Source organism: Urocampus carinirostris, chromosome 18, assembly GCF_059441175.1.
Source record: "Urocampus carinirostris isolate Australia breed hairy pipefish chromosome 18, RoL_Ucar_1.0, whole genome shotgun sequence".
NCBI classification, from domain to species: domain Eukaryota; kingdom Metazoa; phylum Chordata; class Actinopteri; order Syngnathiformes; family Syngnathidae; genus Urocampus; species Urocampus carinirostris.
In genome coordinates this window covers 17321567-17339257 of record NC_142366.1, presented here as the reverse complement: position 1 = coordinate 17339257, position 17691 = coordinate 17321567, and the positions used below count along the sequence as shown (strand labels likewise).

The following is a 17691-nucleotide window of genomic DNA, read 5'->3' as shown; positions in this document are numbered from 1 at the left end:
AAAACTCAGCGGTACGTTGTTTAACATTTTATATTATATTTACAACAAAAAACAATTGAAAAGTAGGTCTTGAGTCTGCTCCGCTGGCGCCAAGAGCCGCGGACCCTAATTTGCTGTTGTACTCTTTTTAAACCCCCGCCAGATCATCTGCAAACCTTCGCTACACGCTAGGCAGGCTTTTTGGACTCCTGACTCTATCCTGCCGTTTTTTCCGTCTGATCCCCGTTGCCGACCTCGTTTCTGGACCCGTTTATGTTTTTGCTCCTCCGTCCCGGCCATCAACCTGTTTTTTCTCGCTCTCGACACTGCCTTGCCTCGACACGGAAGTGCCACTTCCGGGTTCCCAGCTATCTGCTACCTGTGACCGACGATCATCGGATCGTGAGTGCAAGTCCTTTCCTCCTTCTAAAAAAAGCTGAGTAAAGGAACGCAATTGGGTCCCGTCTCCGTTCCTGGTCCATGACAGTTTCAGCTCAGCCAACTGAGTCCAGAGTTTCGCTGATCACTTTTGAAGGATCCACTGTTGACTTAAATGACTAACAATGAAAAAATGTGTACACCTGTGCCGCAGTACAAATGCACCTACTCTGAAGGTTCTTCGAAAGTAGTCACCTGAGAACAGACAGCATTATGATGACCAAAGAAAAAAACAGGATGGTCTAGGATGAAGTTGTGAAAAATGCCAAAGGTGGATTGGGGTACAAGAATATTTCACAATCTTTACACATCTCCTGGAGAACAGTGCGAGAAACATATCAAAATGGAGAGAGCATAAAACTACCGCAAGCCTACCGAGACCATGTTGTCCTCCTGAACTTCTGTCCCAAACAATGGAAAGCATTAACAGCTGAGGTGGACAATCAGTGCATAAGACAATTATTAGTCGCACTCTGCAGAAATCTGCCCTTTATAGAAGAGTGGCAACAAAAAATACTCTAAAAAGGCCTGTTTGGCATTTACAAGAAATCTCATGGGAGACACCAAAAAACATGTGAAACATGGTACTTTGGTTGGATGAGAACAAAATTGAACTTTTCAGGCTGAATGCAAAGCGTTACATTTGCCTGACGAGCACCCTGAAAACACCACCCCCACTGTTAAACATTGTTGTGGCAGCATCATGCTCTGGGGTTTTTTTCTTCAGCACAGACTGGGAAGATAGTTAAGGTGAATGGGAAGACGGATGGAGCCAAATACAGGGCAATTCTGGCAGAACATTTGTTGGAGTTTCTGCGAGAGACCTGGGTTTGGGGTGGAGGTTCACCTTACTGTAGGACAACAACCTTAAACATAAAGCAAAATCTACAATGGAATGATTTAGAACTGACTATATAAAGGTGTTAGAATGGCAGAGCCAATTTGTGGATAGATGTAAAAAATACTCAGGACAAACGATCACTGTCAAACCTTAAGGGACTTGAGCTGTTTTGTAAGGGATAATGGGCAAATATTTATGTTTTAAGATGTGCAATACTTCTAGAGACATATCCACATATAATGGCGGCTGTGAACGCAGAAAGAGGAGGTTGTACAAAGTATTTACTCAATGAGAACACTCATATTTTCCGTTGTAAATATAACATAAAATGGTTTATACATTTGGTTTCATTTCACAATTGCGTCTCATTTGTTGTTGATTTTTGGAAAATATTATGTGTTTTTTATCTATGAGTTTGAAGCCTGAAATATTGCAATAAGTCAATACATTCTTTGGGGGGAAATACTTTTGCAAGGCACTATGTTTTGCGTATGGCTCGGGTGGATAGGAAAAACAGTTGAGGAGATTTGCAAAGAGAAATAAGCTGACAATCATATAAAGTACGATTCAAATTTCGGATGTTGATGAAGCAAAGCCCGAGGGATATTTTTTTCGGTTCTTACCTTCTGTCTGTCATTGGCTTTTAGGGTGACAGCAACTCTGTACGTGTTTACTTCATTAGTAAAGCATTAGAAAATGAACTGTGTGTCTGTGTATGCTTAGTTGCTGGATGCACCTGCAGGCATCTGTATTCATCTGCATAAAATTAAGAGTTTGTTTGCCCTGTTTTCTGTCTGCAGATCTTACCCCCAGCCTGTGAGCTTCTCCCTTCCATGGTGTTAATATTCCGACTGACTGCTTCGCCAGGGCCCTGTACTTTCGTGAAGTCTGTTCTGGCTTGGGGGGCGTTTCCAATATGTGGGTCTAGTCTGGAACTGGTGCAAGGCAGGTAAGGTAGATCACTGGTCCTCAAATGGTCTGACTTCAGGACCCACCATTTCACTCTAATGACAGGCTGCAACCCAAATCAATCAACAATGTCCACTTCTCAAATGTATCCAAACATGCAGACTTGCAGTTTAAAGCCACTAAAGTAAAACGAAAACAAAAATGACCAGCAAAATCAAAATAGCTTCAAAACTGTATATACCGTATTTTCCGCACTATAGGGCGCACCGGGTTATAGGGCGCACCCCCAAAAAATAGTTTTTGGTCCTATATCTTCCATAGATAAGGCGCACCGGATTATAAGGCGCTACAATGGGAACGTCGACAAAACAGTCAGATGATTCAGTCAAACTGATTACCCCCTTAACATTCCCAAAGCTTGCAGAGAAGCAAATACGTGTCGTAAATACGTGTCGTAAACACGTGCGGATGCGGTGTCCGTACGATGTCACTTAAATGCGTCATTTCAAATATCATTCGGAAGGTTGAAGTCTTGGGATTCAAGAAATGCCAAACATTTCTGTGTTTCTATTTTCTTTTTCGCTCCCAACTTTACTGTGCATATGACAATAAACACTTGGAATTGAGTTTAATTCACTCAACTCATCACAGCAACATCAAGATCGTTCTAAAACAAGATACCGGGAAAATATAAAGCCGCATAACTCAACTAAGTTCTCACGTTCAATAATGATACGCAATCATGGTCTTCCCGTGAGTGAAGTAAATCCAGGAGAGTAGAATATTTACAAATACAGACTAATGAAACATGTTTCTTTATGGCGTACTGTAGCAAGCTTGCTACGCCATTGCTAAACTCGGCCGATTGAAGGGTTTGTTTTGGGCATCTAGCCAATCCGAGGCTCCGAATAACTTCAGCCAAAAGTGATCGATTCAAATGATGATTGACACATTGGTTAGCCAATGAAACGCCGGTATATAAATCCCAGCCTACACCGCGGACTTGCTACGCCATTGCTAAACTCGGCCGATTGCAGGGTTTGTTTTGGCCATCTAGCCAATCCGAGGCTCCGAATAACTTCCGCCAATAGTGATCGATTCAAATGATGATTGACACATTGGTTAGCCAATGAAACGCCGGTATATAAATCCCAGCATACACCGCGGACTTGCTACGCCATTGCTAAACTTGGCCGATTGCAGGGTTTGTTTTGGCCATCTAGCCAATCCGAGGCTCCGAATAACTTCAACCAATAGTGATCGATTCAAATGATGATTGACACAATGGTTAGCCAATGAAATGCCGGTATATAAATCCCAGCATACACAGCGGACTACTCCACGTTCGGGGTAAAATCGAGTCGGCGGCCGTTGAGTAAGTGGCGAGACCTTGCGAATTTAATATTGAGCCATATATAAGGCGCACTGTGTTATAAGGCGCATGGTCAGCTTTTGAAAAAAAATAAGACTTTTAGGTGCGCCTTATAGTGCGGAAAATACGGTACTTGCATATTAGAGTACTCTCATCCTGTATACATGACAACTTAAAACTACTCTAAGCTAGCCTCATATTAAACATATTCAAATCATTAATAAAGTGTATACCTAAATATCAATAATTATTTCGTTTCATCGTTAACAAACATTAATTTATTGGTAAAAAGGTAAAATTTACTGTACTTTCCAGCAGCGCTTCGATAGCATTTTCGTATTTTACAATCGTTTCCTTCTTCGACTCAACTGTTGCTGTCAATGTTTTCCACTTCTCCCTCACCTTCTCACTATCTTTTTTGCGACCTATTATTATGGGCATGCGAAGGAAATAAAACCAACAAATCTCAATAAAATGAGATGTGCACCCTGAATAGGTCAAACAGATTGGGATGGGAATTATTACCATCTACTGTCAGGGAGTGTAATTGGCGCTACGTTTTATTCCTCCTCTTAGTATTATTTCCTAAGAAAAAGGCCCGCGACACATAGGAAACGGGTCTGGGACCCACTTCTGTGTCCCCACCAGTTGAAAAACAGTAGGCTAGTCAGTAGCATTTGGACTTCTTTACAACTATTATAGCTCCTGTCACACAAGCGTCCGCTACCTGTCCTCGCTAGGATCCAAATAAGCTGGGGTCTATCCCGATCCTAGCTAGAGGCAGCCTGCAGCCGTCTTTACTTCAATGTGTACTATAGTTCAATGAACCAGTTATTTTCAACCAGTGTGCTGGTTTACTAGTGTGCCAACAGACCTTGTCCAGTGTCCCAAAGGAGTAATCCAATTCTATCTTTGTTCCATTGTTGATCGATATCCTGATATCAGCTATACTGACAGCTCGCCCCCTGTGCCGCTGTGGTCTTGAGGTTGGCATAACCAACATTAAAATATTTCCAAAGTTGATACACTTCTTGTATATCACAGTCTTCAATCCCAGCATGCTTTTGACTGTCGCACATTGTAGCAAATATTTTATACGAAGACACAATCTACAGTGTTTGTACCAAAGAGCCCCATTGTACTGTAAATCATAAGCTTGTGAAGCTTATTTGTAAAAAATAAGAAAAAATAAATACATAAATAAAAGTCTGACTGCATTCAAAATTGTATAAAACGTATATGTTAAACGTACACTTTTACAAGTAAATTCACATAAATTGTCCCCTATATTTTGCTGTCCCAGGTACAAAATACCGCTGCTTCGAGGAGAACCCGGCACACATCTCGACCAGTTTAAAAAAATTGAAGCGGCCATCTCCTCGGATCTCGATCACTGGCTGTGCAACATGTACTTTCAGGTGTGTATTTGTTTCTCTGTATGCCTTGATGACATTTTTTACAACATGTCCCTGTGTCCATGTTTGGGGTTGCCTCGTAGTAACACTGTGTGCGTAAGTATATCCTAGAAAATCACAATGATCTGCCTATGGTGACCGAGGGGAGTTATGTTTGTCACTGGTCCACGCATGGCCTTTCTGTTATCTAAAAATATTACAAGTCATTTATCAAATGTTCAAAATAGTATCCAGTATTGCATATAAGCACTGTTTTAATTTAACTGTCAAATATGTAAACCAGAAGAACAAAAGTGTTTTCTGTCTTAGGGTCACATAACTAAGAAGTTAGCGTTGAATTCTAGACTTTTGTGAAATGGAAACCTGATGTGTAAATTAATAACAAACAAAAACCATGGCCCCTCTACGTACGGGCTACTCTGGTTTAAAAAAAATTCAAGATACGAGATGTCTTTCGGGCAAACGTTTGAAAAGCTTTAGCTCATGTCTATAACACATGTGAAATCTAAAGTTCCCACATTCAGGTAAACATTTTCTTAAAAAAACAAAAAAAAAAAAAACCTTTTCAATCATAAAATCAATCATTTAAATTAGTGTCTGTGTGCTAATGTAGGCAAGTTCCAGTTCCGCTATTCCCCTGAGTAAATAAACTGTAGTAGAAATGAATCAAATTGTTTCTTTATTATTTTTATTTTATATTTTACAAATGCACTTGATAAAAACATCAAGAGATCTTACAGAAGGAAAACAAGAAGAAGAAAAACACTAATAATTCTATACACAGTATTTACTCTCTTGATTTACAATTGTCATTTCATTGTAAGCCTCCAAAAGATCCCCAACCCTACAGTAAAGACACCCTTTAGATGCCATTAATTGATTAGTTCGCCCCCCTTGTGTATTTGTCTACAGCGGGGCCCCTGAACTAAAAGGGGTTTACTGTCTTATATGGAAAATGAGTTGAAAATACTTGAAATGAATTAATCTTGCATGTAAAGGAACCAGCGAAGATTCAAATTTATCGTTTTTGTTTCAGATCCGGATACTCCCCCCTGTGGCCTCCGGGCCCCCATCCTACCCCATCAACCTAGAGCTGCTGCCTTTAAATTCCAATGTTCTGCTCCAGCCTACTGTCCAGCACAGCCACACACCAGCTGAAGCTCCTTCCAGGTCCAAAGTCGATCCACCTCAAATCCACCCCCAGGTCAATCAGCTCCATGCTGGCCCCAGCAGTGGGGCAGGAGAACCCGCAGTGGTGGGCTCACCCCAGGGTTCTCCCCTCCACCTGTCAGCTGATTCTGCTTGCTCCTCCTCATCTCTGCCAGGTAGGGGTTTAATCTTCACTTTCCCCTGACTATGCCACAGTGGGAAGAAAATGTCATCCTAATGTCACTCAAAGTGGCATCGAAAGAATGACAGTTTTCACTCAGCGCTCCTATCCACTGGTGTACAAGTGCTGTAGGGCAGCGGTGGGTGGAGACAGTGGGAAAAAAAACTTGGAAATGAAAAACAATGTGTTCCCAGACACGATGCCAGGGAAACAAGATTGACAGAAACCTGAAAATAGTTCTACGTTAGGAGCTGACATGCAAACAAATAAAGGGACCAGGACCAGAGGGGAAACAGGACCCACTCGCGTAACGTTTCTCACAGTTTTATTGGGAAGAAGGGAACGGATTACATACACGATCTGGTGATCGCTGGTCGCCGGGACCAGGTCGCTCTGAACGCGGAATTGGGACTTCCGTGGCGAGCGATGCTGATTTCGGAAACGGAAAAAACGGGTCAGAGCAAAAAACGAGATCGGGATCGGAAACGAATCGAAAGCTAGGAGAGGAGAGTAGACGTGGTCGAGATTTAAAACGGATCGTTATTCGGGACGGGAGAGCAGACGTGGTCGAAATCAAAACAGATCGTAGTGGGAAACAAACAGTAGCAAAAAACAGGACAGGCGAAAAAGGGCTTGCTGTGTAAAAGCAGAGATTCGCAGACGGACCGACAAAAGGGGACTGACGGGACAGTTTGAATACTGAAAGGGAGCTAATCCGTTAACGAGCTGCAGCTGGCGCCAATTGGGTGCCATGATAACCGTGACAAAAAATACTGGTAAAAAGTGGGTGATAAGTATCTTAGTATTTACACAGGAGCTATAAATACATTGATCGAATCGGCATTCAGGTCATGAGACAAGACAGGTGAGAACAAGTGCTGGAGTTAGCAGTTTTAGAGGTTTAGTACAATAAAACAAACCTGGTACCGTATTTTCCCGACTATAAGTCTCTCCGGAGTTGCACCAGCCAAAAATTGTATAATAAAGAAGGAAAAATCATGAATCATAAATACATAAAAATATACAATGAAAACATACATGACATATTGAAAGGCAATTTAAAGTAAAAATATAACAGAGAACACGTTATACTGACGTTAAGCGTAAGCCCATTGCCCCCAATTGGCCCCGCCGGTTTGGCGCAGGCTGCGGCTCATTGACTGATTGGCTTCCCTTTTATTTAAGCTTAGTGCTCTCACTCACCCTTTGTGAGTCCGTCAACGAACCTCTGCATTCGTAAGATGTGTTTTGACTCTGTCCGGTATCCTGGTTGTGTATCCTGTCCGGTATCTATCCTGTCTATCGCGTACTGTCTAATAGCAGACTCCAGTCTCCAGTGTCTGGTATCGATCCCGTCTGTCTCGTCCTGTCTGATACCTTGCTACAATCTCCAGTATCTGGTACTGTTCCCGTCTATCTCGTCCTGTCTGATATCGGACTCTAGTCTCCAGTGTCTGGTATCGATGCTGTCTGTCTCGTCCTGTCCGATACCTTGCTACAATCTCCAGTATCGGGTATCGTTGCCGTCTGTCTCGGCCCGTTCAATATCAGACTGCGGTCTCCAGTGTCTGGTATCGATCCCATCTGTCTCGTCCTCTCTGATGCCTTGCTACAATCCCCGGTATCCGGTATCGATCCCGCCTGTCTCATCCTGTCTGATATCTGTCTCGGGTCTCCTGTATCTGGTATCAATCCTGTCTGCCCCTTCCTGTCCTGTATCGACCTCGTCTGTGCAGGATCTACTCGTGTATCTGGTATCTATCTCGTCGGCCTCTGGTTTCCTGTTTTTCCACGCCGGACTTCTGCCCTACTTCTTCCCACCAGCAATCACCGAATCACTGCCGTTTGTTTTAACGTGCATGACTGCCGCATGCCCGTAAAACAAAGCTTGTGTGAGAAACGTTACGTGTCTGGGTCCTCCTCCCTTTCTGGTTCTGACAAGACATAAAATGAGGTCTTTATTCAATGACACCGGTTATATCAATCTTCTAAAAAAGGTAACATTGAAAAATGCAATATAATGGCCAATGACAATTTTTAATGGTGCCAATACTTTGGCGTAGTAATAATTTGAGTTAAAATCAAATTAATAGTAAGTCCTTACTGCTTATAACACATTCAATACTTGTCTAATTGTTAAGTTGTGCACACAACAGGCAGCACACATTTGTTTTTTCCTACTTTACTATTGTATGTATAATTGAAAACAAATAACCCGATACATGTGCTTCACGTGCAAACTGTGCTGGTTCATCCATGGCCATATTTGGCCTTTTATTGCTTTTTCAAAAAATAGTTTCCATGCATCAATATAAAAATGTTTGTTTTTCTTTAATGTGTACAGTTAAGATGATGTCAAGTCAAGTCGTATGTATTTGTATAGCCCTTAATCACAAGAAGTCTCAAAGAGCTGTACAGACAATACACATACATAGCCAACATGAAATATAGGTACACCATTCATAAACTATTGAATGTAAGTGTAGTTTAAGCCTAGATTTCAACACTTCCACTGAGGTTACAGATCGAATTTCAGAAGGCAGAGCGTTCCACAACCCCGGAGCCTGAATGGAGAACGTTCTCGGACCTGCAAGTTTCTTCTTGGCTCTTGGGATCACTAGTAGAGTATTTTCTGAGCAAACGTTACAAGCAGGAACATATGGGGAAATTAAATCTGAAATATGTGAGGGGGTAAAACCAACAGAACCTTAAAATCACATCTTAAACTGACAGGGAGCCCGTGTAGGTCAGCCAAAACTGGGGTAATGTGATCCAGCATTTTGTACCAACACTTGATGCTGGACTTCGGGAGACCGGATAGTAGTTCATTACAATAATCGAGACGGAAGGTAACAGACGCATGGACTGTCTCCGTTCTGGTCCTGACAGTTCATGTATTTTTTTCTTATTTTTTTAATGAATTATTATTATTTTTTTTTTACTAGTCAGACACATAACAGAATACACACTGTCCTTTAAAATTGCATTTGCTTAATTCATATCTATCAGTTCAGGATACTGACTGATACAGGCTAGGTAGAAGGTAGCCTATATGTGTACCGACTATCAATGAAACTATCTATAGCTTACAAAAGACTGAAGCTCAGTACTTGCCATTCCGCGTTTTTTATTTATTTATATTTTTGTTTATTATTATTAAGTTTTTCAGTAAAAGCACACTAACCAATACTGAGTTGGTTGGTTGACTAGCTTTGGTGTTTCTGATAAATTTAAGTTAGAAATTATCGTAAATCCGCATATTGCAGTTCTTCAGTTTGCGGTTCTCACAGGAAATCTCTTGGATTAGCTCTTAACCCAATACCTATCCAAAAAACCTGTACTAATTGTGTGCCAAATAGATTTGTGATACAGTCCATATGACTCTCCAGGTTAGCAATGAGGATCCAATTATAAAGAGCATAGGATTCATAGTACTGAGCCACATTTCCAGCAACCCAACACCCTCAAACTCAGGGTCATTCGGTATTGATCTTTCGCACCAAAAAAAAACGGCGCAATCCCCGTTGTTATTAATACATCCTGCCCCTGACCCGGCCCCGTCGTCTTTGGTGAAATCATCGCTCATCTTTATTTATCAGTCTTCAAAACTTTTTGGCATGTTCTGCCATAAACATGGCACGGGCTTTTTAATTACAAATGAGTTGTGACAGGTCTGCTGGCCCATTTAAAAGTGATGGCGACTGACAGCCGGGCAGCGTTCTCCCAGCACCGAAACATGTGGGAGAAATTGCTCTTTTACATTTCACAGCTTGTCGCTTCCTCCTCCAACTGACCCTTGACCTCCCCTATGGAGATCCTAACACCCACAAGGGATGTGTCCCTGACGAACCGAGTGTTTTTTTCTAGAAAGCGTAAAGGAGGGAAAGAATTTAAGTTCTGAAAGCCTCCAAGAAGTAGGGGGTGGGTGATACAGGGAATTCTGGTATCGATCCGATGGATGAAAGTATCAATACTGATCCAATACTAATAATCTTTGCTTGGAAATGTCATAATCATTGTATAATTGAATAATTTCCCTCTAGATTTAGTTTGTGATTAGGATAAAAATGGTACAACTATTTTCAGAACAAAAGCCAAGAAAGTCAAACCAGGGAGCAAATGTCCCCCTATGTTTCGGTCCGGAGCCTTCGCTCTGAAAATACTGGTCTACTCGGGATCCCAAGAGCCAAGAAGAGATCCGCACGATCGATGGCGTTCTCCATTCGGGCCTCGGTGTTGTGGAATGCTCTGCCCGCTGAGATTTGATCTGCAACCTCAGTGGAACTGTTTGAATCTAGACTTAAAACACACTTAAGTTCTATAGCTTATGAATGACCTATATTTTATGTTGACAATATCTGTGTATTATTGTTATTGCAACATCTGTTGCAGCCTGGATGTCCTGGAAGGGGGGTGACCTCATGTGTGGTCCCTACTCAAGGTTTCATCATTATCTTCATTTTGAGGTTTTTGCGTTTTTCCTTGCCCTAATGTAGGTTTTAGATCAGGGGATGATTTAATAATAGTCTGTGGTTTACAATGATCTGTGGTGTGTGCAGCCTTTTGAGACTGCTTGTGATTAAAGGCTATACAAATAAACATGCCTTGACTTGACTCGACAACGTGACAAAAAACAAACCTCGTAAAACCGGATGTTTAATGTGATGGTGGAAAATGAAAATCACCCGACAAGGGGTGCTGTCCAAAATGTCCTTATAAAAGGTCAGGCTAATCAAGAACAGGTGTGAGGTAGAGCGCTCGTCTTGGGATCAAGAGGTTGCAGGTTTGATTCCCGGCTTCTTTGTGTTATATGTCGAAGTGTCCTTGGGCCAGACACTGAATCCCTAATGCCCCCAGCAATAGCAGGTCGGCGCCTTGCATGGCTGCATGGCCGCTATTGGTGTGTGAGTGTGTGTGAATGGGTAAGTGTGAAGCACATTGTAAAGCGCTTTGGGAGGTCTTCATTGACTTGAAAAGTGCTATATAAAAATGCAGACCACCTGTCCCAATTACAAACCAATCAGGCTCGTTGGACAGAGGAAAGCCAGATTCCTCCCCAAAAAAAAATAACCACAGAAATCTTCGTCAATTATTTCTAATGTGGACTGTTAAGCTAGACACGTTTTTTTTTATAGAGCGGGGTTTACAAGGATAAACATGTTCACTTATTTTGCATTTATTATTTATTTTCCTGTCGCTAAAAACATGGACATAGGTTTAACTCTAGTCTTTTTCTCTCTCCTGACCTAGCACAGCCCTTTACTGGTTTTAGATGAGCATTTTTATGATTTTTTTATTGTACGAATCTGCTGTGTTTTCAATAAGATATAATGTTTTCATTGTACCCGGTTGATTTCTTTTAAAAAATTATCATTTACTACATAATCAAATCGACTTAAGGAAACATTTATAATTTTTTTTTAAATTCGACCAACCATTTCCGTAGACGATGACTAGTCGATTATCAAAATGGTTGTTAGTTGCAGCTCCAGTAGAGAACTTAAATGAAATTATAGCCAGTAATGCAAACATTTTTTCTTTGCAGCTCATTGCTCTCTGCAGTGTGACTTTTTTTTTTTAAATGTGTTTATGTAAATAGGTGGTGTTGCCACTGTAGCCAACCACTTTATCATATACATTACACTTGGCGTTGTCCTTTTCTGTCATTTTTAGCTTCTGGCAAAGGTGAGCTCACAGGGGGGGTCCCTTTCTTCTGCCTGACAGGCAGGATGCGGCTGCGGGCTAGGCACGGAAAGGTGCTTAAAGTGTGCCTGTCGATCACACTCTCAAACTTAGAGGTCAGGGGGTGCTGGTTAAGAGAGTGGAAAGCTAGGCTATCTACATAGAGAAGGAATTGGTGGAGTAAAGTCTCGATCCCGGGACAGTAATATGAATCCGATTCGAGTACTTAGGTATTATCAATAATATCGATGTTTGGAGCGATCTAACCACCTATACCACAAAGCGCCGCTGACGCAAATGTGCATGTCGCACGAACATTCGTGTCGAGAGGTGAGAAGCTTGCACGGTAAATGAACCCGACGGATCAAAAGGTGTCCGGCAAGGGCCCTTGTTCCCGCTGCTGGCTAAGTCAATGTGACATTTTTGCCTCATTCGCATGCAGATCTGTTTTTGTTGCGTGGTGTTTGGAGTAAATTCTGGTGTTGGTATGGATTTGATGACAAGTGATGAGTTTGTTACCATTGGACAAGTGCAATGGGGATTTCATGGGATGGCAGTTCCTTTTTTGGACTCACTGTTGTCTGTTCTTTTGACTATTGGATAGTTTTCACTATCAGCCAATCACATTGCTGGTTTGATCTGTAACCATGAACATTGATTAAAAGAGGGGACTCAGAGGAAAGTGTTAGAAAAGGATGAGATTTACTTATCTGAGAGCCCTTCTCCTGAACCTCCTTGAAAGTTCTAAATCCATTGATGTCTTCTCGAGTGTCTGCTAAAGTTTAAACCTAATACCAAGGCACAGACTGACCATGTGAGGAAAAGGACCCTAGGGGGGCTAATCCACACTGATACAGATGGCAGCAGTTGGCCCCGGAAAGGGCTTTTCAGCCATCAGGCAACACCCAACAAGTGAGGGACACATGAGGAAACACCTACACAAAAAACTAATAATAAAATAAATTAAAAAAAAAAACCTGGACAAAATATAATAGTAACCTAATGGTGCAATGTTTTGCTTATGTTTAACTCTTTCACCGCCATTATTGAATAAAGTGTCAAAGTTCAATTTCAAATAAGAGTTGAATGTCCACTGTGTTTTTTTTGTTTTGTTTTATTTTTTGTTTTTTTACAACTAGATGTCGCTGTCGATGTTGTGCAGTGCAACCGAAGACGAGTGCTAAAAATGTCACGATTACCCATTGCCCTCACTTGGCCCCGCCTGTTTGGCGCCAGCTGCGGCTCGTTGCCCGATTGGCTTCCCCCCCTATTTTAGCTCAGTGCTCTCACTCACCCCTTGTCAGTTTTAGACTTGACAGGGGACTTGACTTGAAGTAAACCTGCTGCTACGTACTACCACGCCGAAGTAAAGCTTCGGGATTTTTCGGGCTTGGTGTGTTGGGAATTAATGGTCAAAATGTACCATTAACCAAATTGTTCGAATTAGTTATCTGACTCCATTTACCAAACACAACCTACATTCATCCAACAATTATGACCCAGAAAGCTGACATTTGCAAACGGGAGCGGATGCTTATTTTTCCTAACAGAAGAACTAAGTGTACTCCATCTGAGACGGCTGAAGAAGTGACGTTGGAGTCTGTTTGAAGACCCCTTCTGAAGTCCTTTAGATTTCTCTTATTGGCCCGCGTCTCCCCGCAAGATGGCGTCTTGGCTCCTCCCATGGGCGTGCCAAGCCGTTGTTTGTGCCCTCCGTTTTAACAACACAGCGCCTTGATGTCTCGTTTTCCCGAAACAGTGCCTGTCGTCGTGTTATCGAAATGTCCTAGACAAAATATTATGCATTTCGAACAGCCTGCCCTGACATTGAATGTGAATATCTTTTTTTGCATTTTTTAGCGCCTTACATGGCTGCACGGCCGCTATTGGGAAATGTGAAGCGCACTTTGGGAAGTCTTGACTTGACAAGCGCTATATAAATGCAGATCGTTTCATTTCATTTCATTAAAAAATACAGGTGACCTCTTCTAAACTGCATTTAAACTGAGTCAATCGTATAAAAGCCTTTATAGTCAAATGTATAAAATCCTTTAGTCCCTCAAATCAAGTCAATCAGTCTGGTTCGGCTAAGTTCGGGCTTATATTCCCCAGGCCGGGTTGGGCCGGGCATGGTTTTTTAGGCGCGATCTTAACTCTACTTTATTCCTATACCGTGATCTACGTGATGTTGGATTTTTCTCATAATCCTTATGAAAGGACAGAAGAAAATGGAGACTTCATGTCAAGCGTCTCAACGCAACCAAAGCCGAGAACGGATGAAAGTTCCTGTTCCTGAGGCTGAATTTGTGGAATACCCCAAAAAGTGTGAGGTGTCTCTTTCCGAACAAAATCTGACATTCCAATGCAGAAAAATAACTGACATGTCTCAACTCACCCTCTGAAAACACAGAGGTGATTAAATGTTATTGTGTAATGATATCTTTTTGGGTGAAACGTCTGAGTTGAGTCATGCGAGCGTGATGTAGAGTATTTGGCTTTTTAACTCGAAGATTAGCTGGAGGGGGTTTGGGTTAAGTGACCTTTCCTATTAAATGAATGATCCAGTTACATCGGGTTTGTTTGAACCCGAATGACTAATTAGATTAGCGTCTTGTTTCGTGATCGCCATTAGTGGATCACTATGAGCATGCGGATGCTTCTGCAACCGTTTCTTTCTTTTTCTGCACAAACATTCCCCCGCCACCTCAGACGTCATTACAACAACCAACCCTTGAGCGAGCCGGAGCATGTCAAGGTCTCTTTCGGACAGTCTTCGGCACGTTGAAGAAAAATCTAATTAATGTTACTCACTACTTTTTCCAAAAATGTACTAAGTCCGTAAATCAATTACTCTTTAATAAAAGTAAGTCGTTTCTAGGCAAAGCAACTATTTCGGTTACTTTCGAAATTGTTGTATGTTAAAACACAACACACTGCTATAATATTATGGGTACATGTTTAAAAATATTTTTGGTGATCATTGGGGTCATAGTTGTAACATAGAAAAACAACAAACCTAAGGAGGGTCACGGGTAGAGTTAAGATCTTGAACCCAAGCCCGGCCTCGAAAGTCGGGTTGGTTCGGGCCTGAAGAGGCAATCATATTAATCAGGTTCGGGCTATGCTGGACTTCTCTCTCGCTAATTTAAATAAAATAAAATAACACCTGTTAGAGGAGCTAGCGCAGTGCAGGGAGGGCTAATAGTCGGTCAGAATGAGCCCAACTCCCCCGTGACCTCTCAAACAAAACATGACATATGGGGGTTTTATTTGGGTTTGGTCCTTTAAATCCGCCTAATTGGTCAGGCTCAGGCTGGTTCTGGCTTTTATATTTTTAGACCTGGGTCGAATAGGGCTTTTATTTGTTTAGGCCCAATCATGCCTCTTGTCACAGGTGAGTACATTATTTGGGACCTTAATCAGTCATCAAGCCTAGGTGAGCATCAACGAACCATCTCAGCGGTCAACAGAGGCATACTAAAAACATTTCAATAATTAATAAAGCCAAATTCATTTTAATGCATTATATTTATTATACTGTTCTCGAGTTCTGCCATACTTAACATATTGTGCAGAGGTCTGGGGCAATAATTATCAAAGTTCACTACAGCCCCTTTTTCTCCTCCAAAAATGTGCAATTAGAACCATACACAGGGTAGGATACTGATATTTTATTCCTGCAGTCCAAACTATTAAAAATAGATGATTTAGTAAAATTTTTCACTGCACAACTGCTATTTAAGGTCAACAAAAAAATCGTGCCAGAAAACATCCATAAATTATTCATTCGGAAAGAGGGAAATTATAACTTAAGTGGCTGTAGTGAATTCATACTCCCAAAGTTGAGAACCACCAGGAAAAGTATGTGTGTGTCTGTGTGTGGGGTCAAGCTTTGGAACGGTTTGCAAGACGAGATCAAACGGTGTCCAACTATGCACTTGTTCAAATTGAAATACAAAAAAACATTCCTGGCGGAATGCAGAGATGAAGACAATGGGTCATACGAGAGAATGGGAATAGTGCGTCGAGTTAACTTTGTGTTATTGTTGCTATTCTTATATCATAACTGTTATTATTAATATCATTACAATTGTTGTTATATCATCGGTGTATTAGAGTGGGAAGATGAAGGGGTAGGGGATATAAGCATTTGCTTCTTACTACCCTTTTTCCGAACATATTATGTAACGTTATTTTGTTCTGTTTTTATTTTGATGTTCGAATAAAGTTTTCATTCATTCATTCATTCATACTATTAGGGTCTCGACAATGCTGCAGACCTCGGTTTTTTTTCTGTCTCCTTGGCTTGTTTGGGCCCGAGGTTCGTTGCCCTCGTTCGTCTTTCCGCTCTGAAAAGTGTTAAAAATCTGTGCAAGCACTTGTTTTCACACATGCCGGTAGCGTAGGGGATCGTTGCTGGCCTTGAGTGCTCGGAGAGGCTGAAGCTGTGGCTGCTTTTTTGCTCCGAGTTCACGGTCGTAGCCCTCAGCTTTTCGCGCTGCCTCCGCTTGCGCCATACACACAATTTGTTTGTTCAACCCTACGAAATGTATCATAATTCACAGCGGACCACACGTTTGGATTATGTTTTTGTTGAGCTGGTGTCCTTGAATGAAGAAAACATCCTCTCATTACGCGTATTGTGTATATTTGCCTTACTCTCTACATGCAGTAGATCTAGGTTGTGCAATGTGACGGGTATAATATGCAGTGAAGTTAAGCAATTCCATTGAGGTTTCAATTGCAATAGAAAAACAAAAATAGAAAAAAAACAAATGAATAAATACTCAAGGCAAGACTCAAGGCCTCCCTTCCTGCAGTAAATCCATACCTGTCAACCTTTTCCTTCTTGCCATAAAAAGTATGTTTATGATGGATTTTAAGACGTGTACAACGTACAAGAAAATCTGTACAGAAAAACGCAAATTTGTCAATTATGGGTACCATCCGGTATACACCGATATTCACAAAACAGCAAATCAATCAAGTCAAACAAGTTCGCCGCGGTAGCTTCTATCGCGGTATCGTTTTTTTTTTCGTTTCAAACGAAGCGAGCGGTTTGATGTAGTGAAAGGAAGTCCGTATCTTTTTAGAGAACCGGCTTTTTCCGCTCAACTCATTAAAGAGAGCTGGCTGTCAAACGGCTCACTTGCTTTGATGCATTATATTACGAATCATTATTGTTGTATAAAGAAGTTAAGGAAAAAAGGAAGTATAAAATGAGAAAATGAAGAAAGACAGGTTAGTGGTTATCCCTTTTATCAGTATATTACCATCAATAATTGAATGCAGAAAATGAATTCATATTTTGAATAAGACAATGTATTATTCTACCTAATTCTATTTGCATGTATTTTTTCCTTCTACGGTGAACGTCCAAGCTACTTAATTTTTGATTATTTTTTTGTAATAAACCTCATTGATGTCGAGCCACTCAGGATCTCACAACAACATGTTAATGAAGAATATATATGATATAACGAAACACATGGACAATATAACATGATAAACTACATAAATAAACACCTTTGGAAAAAAAATATGGTGTACGATTTAGTATTTTGTAAGGGAAAATACGACAGTTTGTAAGGGCATGGAGCCGTGGAGGTTGACAGGTATGTAAATCAGAACATCACTTAAACAATGTAGAGACTGTATAAAAACTAGGATAATGAATACATTGATACGCTGTAATCCCCCTCTCCACACTTAGGTCAAGTAATTG

At 41.2% G+C, this 17691-nt stretch overlaps 1 protein-coding gene across 1 annotated transcript in view; it reads left to right on the top strand.

Annotated features, from left to right (window-relative positions):
• Positions 1-17691, top strand: part of ofcc1 (orofacial cleft 1 candidate 1) — a 201023-nt gene that overhangs the window by 70366 nt on the left and 112966 nt on the right. Inside the window, exons 7-9 of the mRNA XM_088322071.1 lie at positions 2059-2207; positions 4843-4957; positions 5991-6279. Of these exons, the coding sequence (XP_088178197.1) occupies positions 2059-2207; positions 4843-4957; positions 5991-6279 (553 nt within the window). The remainder of the gene's footprint in view (positions 1-2058; positions 2208-4842; positions 4958-5990; positions 6280-17691) is intronic.